This window comes from Halichoerus grypus, chromosome 9 (genome assembly GCF_964656455.1).
Source record: "Halichoerus grypus chromosome 9, mHalGry1.hap1.1, whole genome shotgun sequence".
Taxonomy (NCBI): Eukaryota; Metazoa; Chordata; class Mammalia; order Carnivora; family Phocidae; genus Halichoerus; species Halichoerus grypus.
Window position 1 is genome coordinate 113006094 of NC_135720.1, and position 18526 is coordinate 113024619.

Here is an 18526-nt window from a genome sequence, read left to right on the forward strand (position 1 = left end):
ACAGGAAGGCGTGACTAATTTTGAAGCCACCTTGTTCTCCCCATTCCTCAGCACCTAAACCCAACTGAGCCAGACAAGCAGATATTTGTGTGCTGGGGCTGGAACCCGTCTGTCTGTAGCCGCATGTGATTGCCATTTCACAACTGCTGTTTGAGCGCTGAGAGCCTGGCACCGCGCAAAGCACGTTAACGCTTTGAATGTGGTCCTACTGTCTTAGGTAGGTGCTGTCATCTGTGCTTTCAGGTGAGGAAACCGTTTTGAGAATAACGAACAGGCTCACAGGAACTGGGATTCAAACTCAGGGAGTGGGAGGGGTTCTGCCCGCAGGCAATCACGGGGTGGCCTTCTTGCACCCACTGAACAGTTGAGCAGACATGGGAAGTGAGAAACCGCCTTTAAAACCCTTCCCTCCACAGCTACTGTGGGGACAGCGCGGCCGCTGGTGGACCAGAAACATCTCTCCGGTCTCAGGCTCAGAGCCCTGCCCACCGAGGCCCTCAGGACTGGCTGCTAGCCGCGCAGCTGGGGTCCAGCTTAGCGAACTTTGAGGACTTGAGGCTTCTGCCTCGTGGCTCTCAGCCTGAGCACACACTGTGAGGCTGGACAGATGCCATTTCTGATTACACTTAGTCCTCAAAATATCCTTTTGCCTTAGTTTTTCTTCTGATTACAAAGATCATAGAACTTCAGAAAATCCCGATCATTTTTCTCCCTGAGTTAAGCATGGCCAACATTCTGATACGGAAACTTCCAATCACTTTTACTCTGCATAAACTTTCTCCTTTCAATAAAATTGGGTCCCAACTAGTTTTATATGCCAGCTTTTTTCCCTGTCTGGAACATTGTCTGACAAGCATAGGTATTTTAGCACTCCTTTCTAACGCTTTAATAATAGAGAAAGGAGCAAACTACGCCTATTAACCCTGGAACCCAAACTCAAGACTCATTCCAAGATTAGGTTGTAACCATTTTACCTTTAAGCAAAATTACGAAGTTACTAACTTAAAATCAAATCACAGGTTTCCCATACCAAAACCCAACTTCCCAGTAATAGGTGCTGGAGGCAAGAACTCCCAACAGGGAAGAGGCACCTGGGTGGCTCGGTCTGCCTTTGGCTCGGGTCACAATCCCAGGGATCCCTGCATCAGCCTCCCTGCTCAGTGGGGAGGCTTCTTCTCCCTCTCCCCCTGCTCCTTCTCAAATAAAATCTAAAAAAACAGAAACAAAGCCCCCCCCCCCCCCCAAACAGGGAAGTGCCTCAGGTCAGGAAGAGGGCAGAGCCTACCTACCTGGAGAGCAGACGGCCTAAGCTTCCACAGCCTGATTCTACCCATTTGCTAAACTCCCCTAGAAAACAGGGGCAATTACATTATTTTACAGGTCTCCTACTTGTGTTTTCCTAAGCATCTCAGAGTAAATTACTAGCCTGAATACAGAGTATTTAATTTAGGGTCAGACAAGCAAATCAGGGTTGTGCACCCCTCCCATCCTTTAGAATCTAGGAACCCAACGTTCTTTGTGATCCCTACCAAAAGCCCAAATGCACAATTTAGAGGGCTAAAACAAGAAGCCCACGAAAGAAATCATGGTTAGAGAGAGGCAACTTCAGGCCATAGATTAAGCATGCTGCTGAGAAAAGAGTCACTGTCCTCAAAATGTGAAGGTCCTACCCCTCCCTTTCCCGTAGCAAGCAGTGGGAACACTACAGGCTGGAGTCTTAGTCCAGATCTGCCCTTCTCAGGGTTCAGAAAAGCTTCAGTCCTGTTAGCAGCCCATTACATGTTATAAAGTATCCAAGAGATCTAAGTAAGACCACATGGCTTTGAAGGTAGACAGAATGTACTTCCGGGTCTGCAGTATGGAGAACATGACCACCCATCAGTGGGTGCCAGAAACTGCTGTCACCAGCACAGTGCTATGGCATGCAGTGTCAGCTCACAAAGCACCTCCCTCTCCCTAGTCACAGGCAGACAGGTAAGGGTAGCACTAGGATTTATTCAACTGTGCGCCTTAGTACAGGCGCTGGGGCTTGCCCATGGTGCTCTTGATGTATAAAGCCCGGACGTTCTGCCAATTCTTCTTGAGCAAGGACACCAGGAAATTGACTGCTAAGTGGATGTTGTACACAAGCTCGTCATCTGTCATCTTCACGTGGCCAACAGCCACTGCCAGACACAGCACCTGCAGGAAGAGTGAGGTCAAATCAGGCTGACGGCTAGATGGAAAAGAATCAGAGCAGGCACATCTACAGGCCCACCCCTCCCCACCCCTCCAGTGACCCTACGAACAGTACTCTGACCCCAGGCCAGGAAGACCAGGGCTATGTGAAAAACTTCAATTCTGCCCAGTGACTGTCACATGTCCTAAATATCCACAGAAACGCAAACCAGGGCTCCCATTTGGAGAATGGGGCTAAACTTCAGGGCTGGTGGTGCCTACCACCACCACGGCTTAACTAAGCTATGCAACCCAGTCAGACCTCCTTACCTTCTTCATCTGGAATTTGATGGTGGACTTTACTTCATCCACTTTGGCCACCATGTTCTCATTGTGGGTCAGCAAGGAAGGGAACTTGCCAGCCTTATTCAGGCCTGGGCCCAGGATTCGTGGGATCTGCTTGATCAGAGATTCTGAAGCCAAAAAGGCATCATACTTCTTGGCTGGTAAAAAGAAGCCATTGGATGCTTAGGATCTGGCCTCTCGAAGGCAAGCTCCAAACAGAGTTCCGTCAACCAACCACGAGAGTGGCCTCTAACCACCACACTCTACTCCTCTTCTCCACGTACCAAGTCTTTTTAATCCTCTCCTCATTCCAGCTTATCTCTACCCCCTGAACTTTTACTGGCCCAACATTCACATGAAACCTGGTGTCAGAAGCCCAGGCTGACCCACTCTCCTCATGTTCCAGTAGTAAATGCACACACTGGTTAAGACTGCTTGAGTTCAAATCCTGCCTGCCCACGTCCTAGTCACAGGACAACCAGGGTACCAGTTTCCTATCTGTGAAATGCTTCCACCACATAGGACAAAGATAGAAAAAAATAAGAAACAGAGAGAGCTTTAAGTAGAAACCCTATTTCAGAACATACCAGCACCTGACTGGTCAACTTAGGGGAGCTCACCTGTTCAGAAGAATCCTCAAAGCAAATATAAAAAGGAATCTTTAAAAGGTTAAAAACTATCACTCAAGTTAACCCACCACAGCAATCTTTCCCATCATGATTCTCTGCACCCTCTTCCATCATTTTAAAATCCAGATGGCAGTACTGCCACTTGTCTACCACTCCCATGACAACTGTCTGCCCAAATACAAAACCACCCTAAGGCACACTCACCCAGCTTCTTGACTAATTTCTTATTCTTGTTGAGTTTCTTCAGGGCCTCAATGTCCATGTGGGGAATATCCACTGCCTTGGCCTCATCACAGTGCTGCTGATCCCCCAAAACACATACGGAGAACTTGGGGCGGGGAGTGGACTTAAGCCTGCGTTTTGGGGGACAGAACAGGTCAAGCCCAGCCTGGGGTTCCGAAAGCAGGTGAAGGGGTCTGGGGCCGCTGCAGCCACGGAGCCTTACCCAGAACGTCCAATTCACCAACAGCTAGTCTGGCTTCTCAAACTAGCCGGCGGGCTCGGCCAGGGCCTCCCCACGCCTCCCCTCTTATTTTAAGACCCAGGGTGGGGGTCCGTCCAGCCACGCCTGCCCCGGGCAGGGGGTCTGAACTACCCAGACGCGTCCGTGCCACCCGCGCCCGACGTCTCAAGCTCAACAGGAGCCTGGAGGGTGGCGACGGGCACGGGGGCGCACGGAGGGCTGGGTGGGGTCAGAGCGGTGCCAACCTGACGGTGCCCGAGAAGCGTTTGTCCTTCTGAGGGTCATAGTTCTTCAGGCTGATCTGCAGCTCCACCGTCTCCAAAAACCTTAGAGAAGGCGACAGAGTCAGGCGGCCGCCCGCGGCCTGCACGCCGCCGCCCTCCCCCCGAGCCCGGGCTTACTTCCGGCGCTTGCGCTGGTTCCCGTGCAGAACTTCCCGCACCGCCTCGTACAGGGTGTCGCGGGAGACTTTGCTGCTGCGGGAGAGACGCAAGACGAGCGCTCGGCACCTGGAGGCTTCGGCGTGGTCGGAAGCCTCGGGCCTCCACACGCACCCCACCCGAGGGGATTCCGGACACCACGTCGGGCGATTTGGGCGCGACAACGACAAGCCCCGAGGAAGAGATACCCTACTGGGGGCCGGGGACTGCAGGACGACGCCCGGCGACACATGCCCCTGAGCGAAACAGGGCCAAAGACCACCTCCGATTCAGCCCGCAAGTTTCCCATCCTACCAGGGTGCCAGGAATCGCGGATGGGGGCGGATGGCTCCCTGAGCGCTACTCACCTCATGGTTCCTCGCGCCGCAGTAACCGAAAAAGAAAGCAATGGAGTTCGCGCATGCGCTCAAATAGGGCTCTTGTTCTCGCGAGATGCCTTTTCCTGTAGCTTCCTCCCGAGAGCGGCCGGGTCGCTCAATCCCGGGGAGCGCCGCCGTCTGCTGCCGCTAGAGGGCGCTGCCGCGCGTTGCACAACTAGACTGGCTCGAAGGCGAGGAGGTGCGGCGGTCCCGGGCGCCCCGTGGCACGCGGAGAATATCCCCATTCGCGCCAGCTACTGCCGGCCACTTAAGAGGCCGGTCCTGGGCACCGCAGCGTGATGGCCGCTGAGAGCGTGCAGTTCCCGCATGTTTGTCCCTCCACCCTTTTCCTCCCACCGCCCCTGCTTCGGGTCGCAAAAGCAGGCTTTAGTCTTGACCTGTCCCTCATCATCTTGCTCTGGGGCTCATGGTTTCAGAGAAGTCGTGAGAAGGGAAATGTCATGAAAGTTCTGTTCCCGGCCCCTCGAAGCCTGCAGTGGGGGAAGAGCTGGGAAGGTAGTTGATAGTTGATTGAATCACACCTACCCAGTTAAGTGTTTACTATGAACAAACCTTCTCCAACTCCAGACAGCTGCACCCACCTTCAAGGCCCCATTCCCCAGGGGTCAGTGCACACTTCACCTACGCAACAGACAGCTCTGATAGGGCTGAGCGGAGTGGCATCACACATCATCGCCAAGAATGTGAATGAATGAACTTGAGAACTTTGTCACCTTCACCAGGAAAAAGATGCCCCTTGTCACTGAGTAGGGTGGGTGGTGGTGGTGTCTGTTGGTTTTCAACAAATACCCAGAGTTCATAGGAAGGCAGACGCTGCTTTGAAGAAAATACTAAAACTTCCTGCTTTTTATTAAATACCTGCTTTTTAATAAATTATTATCCAAGTCAGAACACAGAGGGTCATAACATACACTTGAGTGCAAGATATTTGTGCTGAGGACACAGGTCACCTCAGGGATCCTGAAGCATCATTCATCTACCTAGGTCTGCTTTGACCCTACTGAGGCCTTTCTGAAAGTTTCTGTCCCCACAGTCTGAAGTAAAAGTGACAAGGAGTGAGCCCAAGGTCAGCATCCCTTGGAAATAAAGCTCATCAAGGCTGCTTAGCCCAGGACCTTCCCTGCTGGCTGGGAGGCCAAGATGTCCTCTCTGCGTCCTGGAGCAGGGAGGCAGCGGACCTCAGCCTTTACCCCCAGGCAAGGGGTCAGGGTGAGGTGCTGAGGGCAGAAGCATCCTTCAGGCAGCTGGTGAGGGAGCTCCAGGAGTGTGGTCCCTTAGTGCATGGTCAGGGGGCCAGATGTCTCAGGGCGGCCTTCAGGGACTTCCTCAGGAAAGTGGTGTTGAGCTCTAGGGCTGTGGCCAGGCCCTGCCTCTGGATCTCAGTGATCTGGGGAGAAGGAAGAATCATATCAGGACTCCAGCAACCCTTTCCCCTTTGCCCCATGGCACTGTTTAGGAGGAAAGAGAGAGGAATCAGGACACAAGAACAATGGAGGAGATATCTAAACGCATTACTTTTACTTCACCATGATTATACAAGGTCTTTGTGTTCAAGTGGACCTGGGGTCAAATATTAACTGTACAACTTACTAAGTCAGCCACACTAATAACAGATGACAATTATTGGGTGCTTACTACGTAGCAACACTTTATAAACATAACTTCATGTAATCTGCACAACCCTCCCATTATACAGATGAGAAAACTGAGGGTCAGAGATACTCTGTTGTGGCTGCCACATTCCTTCTGGGGCCTGCTATTTCTTCCCTGACCTGCCACTACAACCTCCTGACAGGTCTCTGCCATGTATCTTCTCTCCAGTCTCCACTCCTTATAGATGCCAGAGACTCCTTTACAAAATGCAAATCTGACCAAGTCACTCAAGGATCTATAGCTTTCATCAAGTCATCAAATGGGACTGTGACTCCCCAAAAAAGGTTAAGAGCCAACAGCCAAGGATACCTGACCTTCAAGATAAAAGTCCATGCTCCTCATCATAACCTACAGGGTCTTCCATAGGATGCTAGCATGGCCTGGCCATGGCACCTTGGGCAGGTCACTTTAATCTTTCTGGGTTTCAACTTCATCATCTATAAAATGGAGTTAATAATAGTATTTTATCATTGGGCCAACACACGGAATAAACTAGCAAGTTAACATAAGCAAAGGGCTTCGAACAGTGCCTAAGCCATAGCAGGGGCTCTGTGGTATTAGCTCTCAGTGTTTTAACTCTGACCTCTAACCTCACCCCTCCCACCATCCACTCTCACATTTTTAGACCTCAGCTACTACCTGTAGATCCCCTTGGATGCTCATCGCTTATACGGTTTCCTTTGCCTGAAATGCCCTTTCCTCAGTCTTGGCCCTTGGCCACCACTCACCCTTTCAGAGCTGAGCAGCCTGTCCGAACTCCCAACCACAAACAAGGTTTAGTTGCCTCCTCCCCCTCTGCAACCAAATGCCCCGCGCACACCTCTCGCCTGGCTCCTTCCAGATACTATGCTGATCTGGTTATCATCTCTCTCCCGCCTCACTAGCTTGGCACCAGTGGAGAGTGTCAAGTCAAGGACAGGGACTGTGTTATGGACACCGTTGATTCCTCAGGGCCCCACACAGCATCTGGCTCATGGCAGTGTGGGCTGGATGAACGAACTCCTAAGCAGTCTCATGCCCCAGTCTGAGGCTTGAACTTGTAGCTTCCCTGGTTAACACTCAGGGTATCTTCCCTGGCAAACATCTAGAAGTACCCGCTCGTGGCATACTCAGAGCAGCAGCACCAGCCCTCATGGCCCTACCAATACTCACATTGGCCTGATACTTGGTCATCACCGTCAGCATGAGCTTGGCATAGGCCACAGACGTGGTGGCTGCTGGCCCCTCTTTACAGAGCTTCTCCATCAACACACTGAACTTCTCAGGGGTCATCTCCACCTGCACACATTGGGAGATGAGACAAGAGAAGAAGAAAGGGCCCTGGATTCAATTCCGACTTCTACCACTTTCTAACTAAGTAACCCTGGACAGGTCACATAACCAAACAAAGCCTCAGTTTCTGCATCTGTAAAAATGGCGCTCATGATATCTAACGCTAAAGACGGTAAAGAATTAAATGAGATAATGCACATAAAGCCTGGCACACAGGTCTCGGCCTCACTTGGTGATTGAAGATATAAAGGGCTGAGGAGTCCCCAGGGTACGGCCAGCATAACAACAAAAGCTCTCCTTAATAATAATTTAATAAATACTTGTTATGCATCAGGTACTGTTCTGAGCATTTTACACCAATGACCATTTCGACCTCACCCCGGCCTTGTGTGGTACATACTATCATCACTCCCCTTTTGTAGATGGGAAAACTGAGGCATAAAGAGGTTAGGTCAGCTACCTAAGTTATAAACAAATGAGGCGGAACTTTAGGTAGTCATATGGCAAAATTGCCAAAATATACTGTAAGTTAAAAAAGCGAAGTACAGAGCCCTGAGCTCGCTGTGTTGTCATCTACGCAAAAAAGTAGGCAAAAAGTCACCTTAAACACGTGTCCTTGTATATAAAAGCATCTCTGGGAGAGTTCCCCTGAAACTACTAACGCTGACTAGCCCTGGAGAGGGGAGTCTGGATGGGGGGGGGGGCGCATTTTTCACTATATCCTTTGAGCTTTAAAATTTGTGAATATAGAGGCGCTTGGGTGCCTCAGTCGGTTAATCATCTGACTCTTAGTTTCGGCTCAGGTCATGATCTCAGGGTCATGGGACTGAGCCCTGAGTAAGGCTCTGCACTGAGTGGGGAGTCCGCTTGGGATTCTCGCCCTCCCTCTTCCTCCGCCCCTGCCCCCACTCACACATATGCACTCTCTCTCTCTCTAATAAATAAGTAAAATCTTAAAAAAAAAATTTGTGAGGGGCACCTGGGTGGCTCAGTTGGTTAAGTGTCTGCCTTCAGCTCAGATCATGATCCCAAGGTCCTGGGATCGAGCTGGGCTCGAGCCCCACGTCAGGCTCCCTGCTCCGCGGGGAGTTTGCTTCTCCCTCTCCTCCCGACTCGTGCTATCTCTGTCTCTCTCTCTCAAATAAATAAAATCTTTTTAAAAAATTGTGAACATGTTTATTATTTATTTATTCAAAAATAAAATTAAATTCGGGGCGCCTGGGTGGCTCAGTCAGTTAAGCATCTCTTAATTCTGTTCGGGTCACGATCCCAGGATTATGGGATCGAGCCCCCTGTCAGGCTTCGTGCTCAGCATGGAGTCGGCTTCAGATTCTCTCTCCCTCTCCCTCCTGCATTCACTTGCTCTCTCTCTCTCAAATAAACCAAAATAAAATAAAAATAAATAAAAATAAAATAAATGAAATAAAATTTCACACACACACACACAAGTCCCTCCCCAAGGCCACGCAGCTAGGAAGAGGCAGAGCTGGGCTCTACCACGCAGTCCACTCTCGGCTACCAGCCTTTCAAGCCCCAGGACTCACCCGCTGTCACGGCCCAGCTTGCTGCAGGGCAGCTGTTCTGCTTGCCTCCATCCCCGGAGGGACCAGAAACCCAGGAGGCCCAAGCCCGTCCACAGCACCGCGGCGCTTCCTCACCCACCCTTCCCCAAGGCAGCCTGCTCACCCGCCGCTCCAGCAGTGACTGCAACACCAAGAAAGTGTCCTCTTTCCAGGGCAGCTCCAAGATCTGTCTACAAAAAGCACAGGCCCCGCTGAGGACAGCCCACATCTGGGTATCTACTGCTCCTACCCCCAAGGCAGGGCAAGGCCCCGGAGACAGCCAAGATCCCCCAGCCAACAGAGCAAGTAGTCAGAGCCCCCCGCCCCCCGACCCATGTTGGCAGCCACCCAGTAGCCAGCCCACACTCGGTGCTGGGAAGGCTACAACCCAAGACTCCTGGGGCAGACCACGAAGGATTTGGTGTAAGGTGCACCAAGGTTTCCTGAAAAGCAAGCAGGAGTGGAGAGTGCATCGTGAGTACAGAAGGTAAGGGTGACCCAGGGAAGAGGAGGATGGCGCAGTAAGAGGTCCATAAGGCTTTCTAGAGGGCAGAGCCCAGCCCACGGGGACGTCCACTCCAGCTGTGCTTCCTGGGCTAGGGCAGTCCTCCGCTCGTGTGGAAAGGGAGTGTGTCACCCCCGGGAGCAGTGTGGCCTCCTGGCTGCACGGCCTGGAGTCTGATCCCAGGCTTTCTCACTTGCTGGCTCTGTGACCTTTGGCCCACGTCCCTTAACAGCCCTGGGCTTCAGGTTTTCCGTCTCTAGGGCGGCCACGGCACCCACCTCACAGCACTGGGTGAAGACTAACTGAGAGAATGCCTCTAACGCACAGAGAAAGGACTCGATCAGTGGTGGCTGATGTTACTGTTCAGACTGTCCCCTTCTCACGTGAGAGTCAGCATTTTATAGTTCACTTTAGTGTCAGTGGGCTCTTAGCTAGTCATTTGTTTCTACGTGTCTGGATCTTGACTCCCCAGTTTTAATACCCAAATTGAACACCAATTTAATAACAATTTTTGAGCACCAACTCGGGGCCAAGTACTGTGCTGAGGTCTATATACATTATCACATTTAATATCTAGAAAAGTCCTACCGAGTATATATCATCCCCATTTTTCTTTCTCTTTTTTTTTTTTTTTAAATATTTTATTTATTTGACAGAGACACAGCGAGAGCAGGAACACAAGCAGGGGGAGTGGGAGAGGGAGAAGCAGGCTTCCCACCGAGCAGGGAGCCTGATGCGGGGCTCGATCCCAGGACCCTGGGATCATGACCTGAGCCAAAGGCAGACGCTTAACGACTGAGCCACCCAGGGGCCCCCATCCCCATTTTTCATATGAGGAAACAGAGGCTCAGAGACATGGAGAAAGCTGTTTGAATTGACCCAGGGCAAGGCTGAGATTCGAAATCCTGTCCGCCTGGCTCCAGAGCCGGAACTCTTAACCATGCTCCAGCTACGCTGTGAACTGCTCCAGAGGGGCGACCACCAGCCTCTCCCCTGTGCTCCCCAAGGCACCTGGCCCGGAAGCCTAGAACCCAGCGCCACCTGGGCAGGGTCCTGGGATGGCAACTTGCACAGGGCCACGGGGGGAAGGCACAAGCCAGGCTCGGGCCACAGCGAGAGGGGCATCCACTGGGCCACGGCCCGTCTTTCAGGCACAGGACCTGTTACCCAGGCGGCTCCAGCTCCAGAATGCCAGGAGCAGGCTGGGCCAGTGCGAGGGGCTGGGAGTAGGGGCCTATACACTCACCCCAGCATTAGAAGCTGCATGTCTGGCTCCAGGGCCTCATCCCTCAGAAGGCAACACAGTAACTCTGTTTGAGCTGGACCTGGGGAGGGGACAGCAGAGGGGGGAGGTCTGGGGGCAAATGGCAGGACAGGATGGAACAGAACGCCTGGCTCATTATAGCGGGGCATCGGCAGGGAAGCAAGGTATCTTTACTGACTGAATACACAACTGCCAGGGTCCTCTGGAGTGAAGGGTGCTGGGAACCGAGAGGGCAGAGCTACCAGGCCTGGGGCTGGTTCCAGAATTACCTGTTCCTGGGGCCTGGAGCACGGGGCCAAGAAGGGCTTTCCAGACAGGATAGGCATACTTGGCACAGAAGGAGGTCAGGGCAGTCATGAGCAGGCGGGAGGCTGAGGAAGTCAGGGAGAGAATCTACAGCCAACGGGGAGGAAAATATTAATCCATTCGTTTCTTCTTCCCTTTAATAAATGTTTACCAGACATGTATTTAAGATGGTGATACATGTTACAAAGAAAAAAACATAAGTTCTTTTATCTAGAACTCACATGGATTCCCCCATTGGAAAAGATACAAAGCTTCCTTCCCCAGCTCCGAAATCCCTTCAGCTTCTGGGAAGGTCTGGGGCCCGAGAAGGAGGAATTTGATGCATTTGATGCCGTGTGGATAGATGGCCTGGAGGTTCATGCCCTTCCCTTGCCCCAGGCTGCCTCGACTGGCCAGACGCCTTACAAGGTTGGGAACCCGCTCTCCCAAGCGCCACCCTTTTGAGGGCTCAGATTCTCTCCCCCATAGTCCCTAGCACGCCAAGCGTATCGCAACGCACCTACCCGTCTAAGGAAGAGGCTCTTGGTCAGAACAGTCGCATTGCTAAGGCTAAGATCTGGTGAAACGGACAGGAGCCAGGTGCAGAACTGCAGGAGAGCTGGGTCCGAGAGCTGCGGGAGCTGCAGCTGGGCACACAGCAGGTCCACCTGCCAAGTAGGAGGGACGACACAGACACACTCAGTCTGCCCCTGCTAGGCTGTCTCAAGCCGACCGGGCAGCAGAATGGGCAGGGCAAGGACACTCCAAGGTAAGGTGAGGCAGGGAGAACTACCCCCGGGGTGAGGATCCAAGGGCTAAAAGAGGGCACACAGGGTGACCCCGACCCAAGGGGCCAAAAACCCCAACAAAATCCCCTCCCCCCATTCCCACGTGAGGCAAGGAAACACAGACTTAAATGGAAAAAGGCTGGGGAGAGGGGATGTATCCTCAGGGCCAGGCAGTCTTTCTGGACTCACCTGGCTGGGACTGCATTCGTGGAGAAGCTGCAGCTCGGGCGGGGGGGCGCCCTCCAACCCCTGGAAAGGCAAATCCCATGTTTGCACTGGCAGAGCCCTTGGTGACGAGTCAGAGACCACCCTTTTGTCTGGCAGCGTGGGTGGATGAGGAGCCTGGATGCTACCAGAGGAGAGGGACTTGTCTGGGGTTAGATGACATATCTGTCCTTTGGGCCAAGACAAGCCCCTGCAGTGACTGTCCTCAGACCCCCACTCCGACCCCCCACTGTCCAAACAGCCTATGCTTCCCTGGGCAGGGCTGAGGTCTAGGCGGCAGGTGGATGAGGGGCAATGGTGAGCGGGGGCCAGATACCTCCCCGAAGGTCTTGAGCAGCTGCTGCAGCCTGGGAAGCTGGTCCTGCAGAGGAGAGCCCAGTCAGTGCCAAGTCCCTACCAACACAGTGTGGCCCCAGGCCCAGTCCTAGCCCCCTCTCCCAAGAAGGCCCCGCATCAGCGGGAGCTAGCAGGCAAGGATGATTCAAGAGGCAAGAACACGAAGCCTAAACCTTGAGAGGTGCTTAAGAACTCAAAGTCAACAAGGCCTGTGGAAATGCAGCCGCCTAGACTTGTCCTCTCTGCACCGACCTTAATGGGTTAGGAGGACTGGCTGGAGGCTGGCACAATTCCACACCCTCCACAGGACAGTTCTGGACCTTCTCTTCTTGCCTGGCAATCCTTTAACCTCGTGTTGTAGATCATTAAGGCCAAAGGATCCTCCCTTTCCAATAACTTCCTCACCACCCCCCCCTCAGAGTCTGTGGAGCAGAGACTATTCCCTTAACCCCACCCCTGCTCCATGGACTCCAGTTATCCCAGTTGGGAAATAGTCTCCCAACCAGCTTTTGCCCTGGATAAACCCCCCACTCCTGGAGGATCACTCTAAACCCAGCCTCCCCACTCTAGTACCTGGACAGCTTTGGGCAACTCCAAATTCTCGGCTAGGCCCTGAGCCTCCTCCAGACTCTGACCAGCCTCCCTGGGCTCGGCTCTGACAGGCTGGTTCTTAATGGGTGAGGCACCTCCTCCATCTGCCTGGGTCTCCAAAGATTCAGGTTCACGTCTCTCCTCCTCCTGACCTTCTTCCCCTTCCCTTTCCAAACGTCGGAACCTTTTGGGGGCCCTCTGGCCCTCAGGACTGGCAGGCTCTTCCTCTGGCCCCTTTCTGCGTTTCCCAGGCCGCGGGGAGTCCTCGTCCTCCTTCTCCTCCTCTTCTTCCTCTTCGGGAACGGGAGCCTGGGCTAACTTCAGCCCCCTGCCTCCCTGGCGCAGCCGCCCACACAGGCCCTGGAGCTGTCTCCGGCAGCGCGTAGACAGCGGGGACGCTCCGTCAATCACTACCCCTGCACTCAGGTCCCTCTGCAGCAACTGCCCCAGGGCCCGGAGCCAGGCGTCGGCGCCGCGCCTCTGGGCTTGTGCAACCTGCAGCACCCGGAGTAGGCCGCTCTCGGGCAGCGACGGCCGGACAGCCGTCAGCAGGGACATCAGGTTCCTCTGGCATAACGGGGGCAAGCGCAGCAGCAGCGGCCTCCTGGTAGCAGGAGCAGGACAAGCAGTTAAGAACATCTTGCTGGAAGGAGCAGAGGACAGCCGGGGCAGAGCTAGAGGTGGGAGGGCCATGGACAGACGGGGCGGCGAGCAGGGGGTGCCTGCGGGGCAGTGGGGACGGAGGGGTCAGCGTGAGCGCCATTCAACAGGCCTTCACTGAGCGCGTAGTTTTTGCTGTGCTGGGGAAGCCAGTTTGAGTTCCTTTTACTATTGCTAAACAGCCAAAAGTTCTCTGAGCAATTCCATTTTTTTTTTTTTAACAATTCCATTTTGTTAAAATTGAGCATGTATTCATGTATTCTGTGCTAGGCTCTGCTCTTCAACACCTAGTTCAGCTCAAAAAATTCACACTGAAACCTACTCTAGGGACACCTGGGTGGCTCAGTCGGTTAAGCATCTGCCTTCGGCTCGGGTCATGATCCCAGCGTCCTGGGATCGAGTTCCGCATCCGGCTCCTTGCTTGGCAGTGAGCCTGCTTCTCCCTCTGCCTCTGCCCCTCCCCCTGCTGTGCTCTCTGTCTCTCTCCCAACAAATAAATAAATGAAATCTAAAAAAAAAGAAAAGAAACCTACTCTATAAAGATCCTTGCTTGTTTTATATAAAAAAAAAGTCCCTTCCCCAACTTTATATAAAAATAATACTCCAGGGGCCCCTGGCTGGCTTGGTCAGTAGAGCATCTGACTTTTTTTTTTTTTTTAAGACTATTTATTTATTTATTTAGGGGCGCCTGGGTGGCTCAGTTATTAAGCGTCTGCCTTCGGCTCAGGTCATGATCCCGGGGTCCTGGGATCGAGCCCCGTATCAGTCTCCCTGCTCCGCAGGGGGTCTGCTTCTCCCTCTCCCTCAGCCTGCCACTCCCCTTGCTTGTGCTCTATCAAATAAATAAAATAAAATCTTTAAAAAAATATATTTTATTTATTTATTTAAAGTAAACTCTACACGCAACATGGGGCTCAAACTCACAACCCCAAGATCACAAGTCACACGCTTCACTGACTGAGCCACCCAGGCACCCCTTAGAGCATGTGTCTCGTGATCTCAGGGTCCTGAGTTCAAGCCCCACATTGAGCTTACTTAAAAAGATAAATAAATTAAAAAAAATTTTTTGTAAAGATTTATTTTTTGACAGAGAGAGAGAGACAGTGAGAGAGGGAACACAAGCAGGGAGAGTGGGAGAGGGAGAAGTAGGCTTCCCGCTGAGCAGGGAGCCCGATGCGGGGCTCGATCCCAGGACCCTGAGATCATGACCTGAGCCGAAAGGCAGACGCTTAATGACTGAGTCACCCAGGCGCCCCCATAAATTAAATTTTTTAAAAAAAGAATGTGCTATGGGATGGGCCAAGACCCAAAATAAAAACAATAATAGTAGTAGTATTACTCCAGGATGCTGTGCAGTGCTTACTCTGCAGCCCTGTGCTCGCCTTGGCTATCCCCTGGAACTTACAAGGTCACAGCTGTCTAGCTTTGACATTCCTTTCACCCCGCTGGGTTCCTGAGAGGCAGAGGCAGACTCTCCTTTCTCCACGTCCCAGTACCCAGCACAGCATCAGCCCATCACAGGGACTGGGTGCACATCTACTGAATGAATAAACTCTCAGAGAATAAGTGTCCAGAGATTAGCCAGGCTACTGTGGACAGAGCAATGTAGCCATCTGCCATGTTGGCAACGCAAGAATCCAGATGCTGTGTGACCTGAGGTTTATTGGTGTGGCAAGCAAGTCATGGGTACATCGAGCCATGCCATCACGCCTCTGCTGCTCTCTATGAATTTGCAGGGCTGCTTGTCATCACATACAAGGGGCACCTGGGATGTGTGAAAGAGAAAAAAAATCTGACTTTTATTTCTTTGTGAACAACAAACACTAAGTGAGAGAGAAAACTAAAGCAAAAGTTAAAAAGATAGCCAATTTGTTGTAGAGGATATTGAGAAGTGCAGAGGTGGGGAAGACCCTACTTCAAGGGCTTTCAACTTTTTTGTGTGCATGGACCCCTTATCAGAATAAGTGTTAAATGTATAAGATAAAATACATGGGATTATGAAAGAAACTAATTATACTGAAATAAAGTTCTACCCAGGGACCCTAGATTAAGTCCTCCTCTTATTCTGTCCAGAAAAAAGCAGACAGCTGGATAAACATTTCTATGGCCTCCAATTTGGGGATGCAGAAAGCTCTCTCTCTCTCTCTTTAAGTAGTTTCCACACCCAGCCTGGAGCCCAGTATGGGGCTTGAACTCAGGACCCTGAGATCAAGACCCTGAGATCAAGACCTGAGCAGAGATCGAGAGCGCCATGCTCAACTGACTGAGCTACCCAGGTGCCCCTCTCCTGATCCATTTCTTGAAAGAAATTCAGAGTGGGGTGTGGGAAGACAATATGAGAATCTCCATTTCTCCTTATCTAAAACATAAGAAATTAAGTATTACAACTTAACGTATGGGGGGTGTGAATGGCCCTTCATAGTCCAGTCTCCAGCCTAATTCTGAGGGAGGGGTATCCAAGAATGCAAAGCTGGCTCTTCAGCCCCCTAGAGGCTGAAGGGGGCACCTCACTTTTTTTTTAAACTTTTCTGTGTATTTTCGTTAATTATGATAATTAAACGCATTTATGGATACTGCATTATGTCCTTTAACAAAACCAACCTCACTAAATGGACATACATGGCTGATAAGGATGACTGAAAAGAAACAGAATACCATGGGACGCCTGGGTGGCTCAGTCGGTTAAGCGTCTGCCTTGCGCTCAGGTCATGATCCCAGGGTCCTGGGACCGGGCTCCCTGCTCTGTGGGGAGCCTGCTTCTCCCTCTGCCTCTCTCTCCCTGTCTGTCTCTCACGAATAAATAAATAAAATCTTAAACAAAAAAAAAAAAGAAAGAAAGAAAGAAAGAAACTGAATACCAGTACCGGAAGCCCACCAAATAAGAAAATGGCAGAGCTGACCCTTCTGCTCCGAGCAGAAACTGTCAGTTACATAAAGAGGCCAAAAAAAAAAAAAAAGTTCAGAGTCACCCCAAAGACTATAAATGATCAAGAACACCATCCATAAGGAAAGTGATTTTGCCCTAAAATGTATACTGTGCTTTGAAAATTTGACATTATAAAGCCACTCCATCAGATGTCTGTTTGGTCACCATGTTTTAAATTTCTACTTTTGTATACTTTATAATGTACATATTTTTACTCTTGTGTACACTCGGTTATACTAAGTATCCCTACACTGGAGGTATGAGTTCGATTTCCTTAGAGAAGAAAGTTATATGATCAGAAGCGATTTGAGTACACTGGCTTCTAGTTACTGATTTACACGCGGCGGGAGGCGTGTGTCTACCCGCTCCGGCAGCACCCAGTAGGTCCTCAGTGAAGGTCTGTTGGATGCCCCCCTCCCAGGGTGCGCGGCAGGGACGCCTGGCTGTGGGGAACTAATGAACCTCTCCGGGCCGCGGTCTCCTCATCCAGAAAAGTGGGGTGGCGCCCCGCGACCAGACGACTTACAGCTCCAGGCGACAGTCCGGGCCCTCCACGACGGGCTCCTCCCGGCACAGCGCCTCCAGGACGCGGCCCCAGCAGAAGGGTTCCTCGCCGCGACTGCCCAGCGCCCGCAGCAGCCCCAGGCCGCGCCGCGCCCCCTCCGGCCCCGACTGCAGCACCTGCAGCAGGAACCGGGCGGGGGCGTCCAGCTGCGCCCAGGGCGCCGACCCAGCGCCCTCAGCCAGAGCGGGCGCCGCCTCCGAGGCCGCCATGCCCGGGGCTCCGGGGCCCCGGGGCCGCGCGGGCCGCCGCTCTGGTTCCTGACCTCAGCCTCGAGAACTGGCGAAAGGGAGCAGAACGCCAGCGCCTGCCCGGACGTGGCGACCAGCCTCCTCCCACGCCTACCACCTGCCGGGCTCACCTGTCCACTCGGAGCTCAGCGGCCGAGAGCCTGCCAAGGTTCGCGCGCGCCTTTAGAAACCAATGACGTGGGCGGGGCCGGACGTGAAGCGAGGGGCGAGGGCAGGCCGGAAGGGGCGGGGCCAGTGGTGGTCCTGGCCATAGAGAGACGGAGGAACGGAGTAAGGGGGCGGGACGAAGTCCGAGGAAGTCCACGGATGGGGCGGGGCCACAACAATGGTGTTCGCCCGTGGGCGGGGTCATGCCACAGAAAGAGGGGTGGGGCGGGACTTGGTGGAGGGACGGATCCTGGTCTGCTGACCCTGACCTTCCTTCCTCCACTGCTCCCTGAAGTAGGGGGATGAGAGGTGGATGCAGAATGGTTGTCAGGGATCCTGTTGTTCTTCAGGATCCAAGCATCATTTAACTTTAGCTGATGTCCATATTATGTGTAGATCATGGATTTTGCGATAGGATTTGATCACAGTTTACCACCCCACCTTGACATCACCTCCTCCATAGGCCATCAACTGTCATCACTAGGGTTTCAGTCCTCTCCAGAAATATTTGATACACAACTACCCCTGAGAATGGGGTGGTAGTAAAACCTAACACTATCTATATGGCCAAAGGCCTTGCTGTGAGCTTCCTCTGAAGTCCGGGAAGCCGGCTTGCTCTGGTTGTTTCCAAGGGGCCAGGAGGGGCTCCACCTCCCAAGGTTTCAGTTTAAGGAAATCTGCTGGAGAAGGCAGGCTTCCAGTGAAGTGGAGGGAAAGGAGGAATCACTTCAGAGGATAAAAATAAAGAGAGAGGGGATGGGGTGCCTGGGTGGCTCAGATGGTTAAGCATCGGCCTTCAGCTCAGGTCATGAGAGTCGGGCTCCCAGCTCAGCAGGGAGTCTGCTTCTCCCTCTCCCTCTGCCTCTCCCCTTGCTTGTGCTCTCTCTGTCTCTCTCTCAAATGAATAAAGTCTTTAAAAAAAAAAATAAAGAGGGGAGAAGAGCCCCCACAGCACCCATAAACCCTACTTTGGGTTCCAGTTTCTATTTACCATTCTCCCAGCTTCTGCAGCAACACACATCCATTCATTCAATAAACGTTTACTGAGCACCTAGGGCTGGGGATTTGGGGAACAAAACAAAGAC

The 18526-nt window shown here is 52.4% G+C and overlaps 2 protein-coding genes across 4 annotated transcripts; both read right to left on the bottom strand.

Moving 5' to 3' along the window:
* Positions 1–1975: 1975 nt before the first annotated feature.
* On the bottom strand, positions 1976–4489 carry RPL10A (ribosomal protein L10a). Its single transcript, XM_036096660.2, has 6 exons — positions 4382–4489; positions 3996–4070; positions 3840–3920; positions 3336–3484; positions 2488–2660; positions 1976–2181 (listed from the first exon to the last, which is right to left on the bottom strand). The coding sequence occupies exons 1-6, from the start codon at positions 4384–4386 to the stop codon at positions 2011–2013; spliced, it is 654 nt and encodes a 217-aa protein (XP_035952553.1). The 5' UTR covers positions 4387–4489; the 3' UTR covers positions 1976–2010.
* Positions 4490–5258: 769 nt separating this feature from the next.
* On the bottom strand, positions 5259–17255 carry FANCE (FA complementation group E). Of its 3 annotated transcripts, none has more exons than XM_036096569.2 (10): positions 17008–17255; positions 12878–13499; positions 12285–12329; positions 11933–11992; positions 11480–11623; positions 10940–11063; positions 10653–10731; positions 9026–9092; positions 7220–7345; positions 5259–5801 (listed from the first exon to the last, which is right to left on the bottom strand). In XM_036096569.2, the coding sequence occupies exons 1-10, from the start codon at positions 17253–17255 to the stop codon at positions 5700–5702; spliced, it is 1617 nt and encodes a 538-aa protein (XP_035952462.1). In that variant the 3' UTR covers positions 5259–5699. The 3 variants fall into 3 exon arrangements, 1 of the variants encoding a protein (XP_035952462.1); XR_013441281.1 differs by having other exon boundaries at positions 5780–5801; positions 9026–9088; XR_013441282.1 differs by lacking the exon at positions 9026–9092 and having other exon boundaries at positions 5780–5801.
* Between the last annotated feature and the right edge of the window lie 1271 nt (positions 17256–18526).